We start from the raw sequence: 4,042 nt of genomic DNA on the forward strand, positions 1-4,042 counted from the left end.
ATAATAATAATTAATTATTATATATATATATATATATATATATATATATATCTCAATTATGAAATACTATGAAACATCTCTAACATTAAATATTCAAACAAAGTTAGTATTCCCAATGTGCCAAATATTCGCTGCGGAACAGTATATATAAAAGAATCATTAGATAAGAATGTGGATGGAATGATCAGAATATTGTTGATGGAATGATCAGAATATTGTATAAATTATACTCGTTGTATATCTACGAAAATCACTTGGGAGCGTGCAGTACACATCTCCGCTGATAGAGAGTTGCGATGGAGAGTTGCTAGAATTTATTTGTTAATAAGAATCGTTTGAGGGAAAACATATAGAGCGCAGCATTTCGCTTATGAGCTCAAAATTGGGCTCCAAGGTGAAAATACATATAATGTGTTCTTCACGAGTTTGTTTAAAAAGTAATTTAGAGATGATCGAATCTGGAATTTTTGGAAAAATTTTGAGGAATTCATATGAAACATTCTCGGTACATATGTAATACATATGTAATGATATTTAAATAGAATTTTTGACCGATATTTCAATGCTTTTACATTTCGTTGGTATGATAGTAAATAAAGAGCTGCATCTTCATCAAGAAGATGACGTTATATTTACTTTTTGAGATTTATAAATTTATATAAACGCAAGTTTATATATATAAATGTCTTTTCAAAATCGCCATTGACCTATTATTTTTCTGTGTACCATTGTAATTTTTTAAATTACTATAATCTCGTTTTTTAAAGAAGCCTATGATAATATTTGTGTACAGTCAAAGGAACGCCTCCGATTCTTACTTGTCACTAAGTTATATGTTAAAACATTTTCAACTTTTTTCTCACATTTCATTGTTAATGCCTTATAATTTTGAATTAGACAAGTTCGGCTAGTTCTTTAATTTCATTATTTAAAGAAATTAGACATTTCTCTATGGTAACTCGATTTACTAAAGAACCATCTTAATATATGTTCCGTTTTTTTTTTTTGGATTATAGTCAGAGCTAGGCATCTGCACATTTCATCTTGGTTCCCACCTCTATTTCGCGCGCAATCTAAATGCTGATTGAGGTAAAGAGAGAGAACCACAAGCCGAAAATCGTCCAACTCTGAATTATATGTTGCAGATTGTTTTGCGGGCACCGATTTTCTGTGTCAGAATCACAGGTGTATTTCAAGCAAGCTGAATTGTGACGGTTTTGATCATTGCGGTGACAACAGCGATGAACCAGCGACGTGTTTTCAAAGTATGTATCTATTCCAATTGATTATATTTAATTTGTAAAAAGACTTTGTAAGAACTAAAATTATTTTTAATGCAAAGAAAATTATATCAAAATTAATGGCAATGTAACAATTTACAATACTTTTTTTAAAATGAAATAAATATGCTAATTACAGCAATTATTTAAATATATATAAAATATTTAAGTAATAACTTTTTAATAACAATATGCATTTTTTTATATGTAATGTATTTAAATAATATTTTATTACAATATGTATGTATTTTTTTATATTGTAGATGTTTAAATATGATAGGTATATGTATCATTTTTATAAATTGATTTCCGAATAAAATGTCATGTATAGATTGGGAGATGGAAACACGTAAGTGGCATATGAACAAAGCGAATTATTATTTTCCGAAGATCGATCGATATCCTGATTTGAAAACGGCCACCTTGATTTTCGTTGCTAGTAGCCTTGGCTTAATCGTTCTAATATCGGCTCTCATTATACTGCTATATAGAATTGGAGCCAGAGCTAGACAACAAAGAGAACTGCAGTCTCGTTTGGAAACAATCAGCGAACTTTTAGGTACGCCTTTGCGATTTTTTTGCAGAAAATATTCATTCAGAATCTCAACACTTGTAATACTTTTATTTAAATAAAGAAAATTATTCAATTCAAAAAAGTTATTTGTTTTGAAAGTTTGAATTAAGCATGATGTGAAAATAATATATTTCTTTTAAACCATAAAGACAAACAAAGTACAACAAGAATATTATTTGAAATTAGTTATAAAAGTTGATAACAGGGGGCGACGAAGTAAGAGAGAAAGAGATTGCACTTGATAACGTGCAAGTTGAAAAAGTGATCTTGATTTGTGAGGAATATCCTCTACGAAGATAGTTTGAAAAGTTTTCTACCTGGCACAGAAATGACGCTACAAATATCAAGTTATTATAATTTTAAACAAGTTTGATTCTTTATTGTTAAAATTTTAGACAGATGCGTTAATTAGTTTCTTTGTTTCGTTCGATGGAATCAACTTTTGATTCCATCATGACGATGCATCTGCTCACATTTCTTCAATTGCAGTCGCAAAATTCTATAAATTGCTTCCAAGCATCGTATTTCATCAGATTATTATTACATTTATTTACACAGAAAAAACATCTTTGTGTTTTTCTCTGGTATTGGATCATTCAGTTCTAAGACTTTAAGACAATACTAAGATTTTAAGGCAATCCTCGAATACTGTGAGTTGCTTCCCTAAATTTGACAATCCTTGAGCCTTTCCTAGCAATGTAGCCAGTACTGTAACTTAATTCAAATTCGGAAGTGTACAAGAAGTAGTCATATCTATCAAGTGCAGAAGCAGCCTCTGCAAGAATTTCGACATTTTTGCCTTTGTAACATAGTCTAACATAGTCAATCTTAGCTATAGCTGTTGTCTTATTACTTTCATGTCTTACACTCATAAGAACATTCGTAAATCTTCTGCCAGATGGGTTACTACCTTTTGGCGATTTTATTAGCAAATATGATGACATTAGCTTATACATTTGAATGAAAAAAGTCTGGATGTGTTGGATCCACAGCAATTCCGCATCATGCCGAAAAAGTACTGAAATAAAAAAAACGACTTTATACAAACTACATTGTGCTAATGATATAAAAAATAAATTTAAAAATAAAACGATTGTATATCTTTAGATTATCTTGATTAAGTGGTGCGTTAATAAATATCTGAAATCGCACTTTTGTGTCAGAAAAGTGCAAATCTTGGGCTGTTTTAAAAGATACTGTTAGTCCATAGTACGTGGATTCTGTTATAAATTCATAATTTCTCTCTATTTTTCTTCTCTCATGCTTGCAGATATTACAGGAAGTCTTCTATGTCCTATACTAGTGAAAAGAGAGTTTGAAATTAATAATTGTACTCATGTAATTGTTTATTACAACATGTGTTAAGATCAAGATCATCGAAGTCCCCTATTATCAATTTTTACCTTAAAAACATATATTTACTTGTATTAATTCACTTGTATTTTTTAGAATGCAATTGATACATTTCTATCAGATTGTTTATATGAAAATTAATAGATTACATCGCAAATTTAAAATGTGAATTAGCATATTGATTACTAATAAGAGTTATAAATCAGTGCGAGCAAAACGTTTCTCACGATACTCCGGACAGTTTTTGATATTACAGACGGTGCACAAATCGATGAAATATCTATTCCGGATGATCCTCCTGGTTATGAGGCTCCGCCAGATTATGAAGAAGTCGCAAAGCTTGCTTTGTCAAAGAAGACTCAATGCTTGAAATGCGATAGAACTTTCAACAGAAACTTTCCAAATCAGTAAGACGCTTCTTTCTTTTATTTTATAGGGTAAAGTGGTTACACAATTTTAACTATGATACGAAATAATTTGAACGAAATAAGATTTAAATTCAATTTTCGAAGTCCAAGTTTAGTTTTTCCCTGTTTGATATTTTTCAATATTCTCCACATAATAAGAAAATTACCAAATTTAAACCTTGAAAATTGAATACATATCACGTTTGAAATTATATCATCTTATCCTATATTGTATGCAGCAAAATGTTTTTCAAAACTAAAAAACAAAATTTCAAATACAAATTCTTTAATAAGTTTGAATTATCCCAATTAAATTATTTATTGCAACAATTTAATTTATAATTTTCTTATATAATATATGTATACATATATTAAAATATTCTATGAAAGTATATATATATATATATATATATATATATATATATATA

At 28.9% G+C, this 4,042-nt stretch overlaps 1 protein-coding gene across 1 annotated transcript in view; it reads left to right on the forward strand.

Annotated features, from left to right (window-relative positions):
- Window positions 1–4,042, forward strand: part of LOC105622657 — a 16,606-nt gene that overhangs the window by 9,048 nt on the left and 3,516 nt on the right. The window contains exons 7-9 of the mRNA XM_012204069.1: window positions 1,146–1,265; window positions 1,612–1,839; window positions 3,449–3,614. Of these exons, the coding sequence (XP_012059459.1) occupies window positions 1,146–1,265; window positions 1,612–1,839; window positions 3,449–3,614 (514 nt within the window). The remainder of the gene's footprint in view (window positions 1–1,145; window positions 1,266–1,611; window positions 1,840–3,448; window positions 3,615–4,042) is intronic.

The sequence above is a fragment of the Atta cephalotes genome (assembly GCF_000143395.1).
Source record: "Atta cephalotes unplaced genomic scaffold scaffold00047, whole genome shotgun sequence".
Classification (NCBI taxonomy): Eukaryota; Metazoa; Arthropoda; class Insecta; order Hymenoptera; family Formicidae; genus Atta; species Atta cephalotes.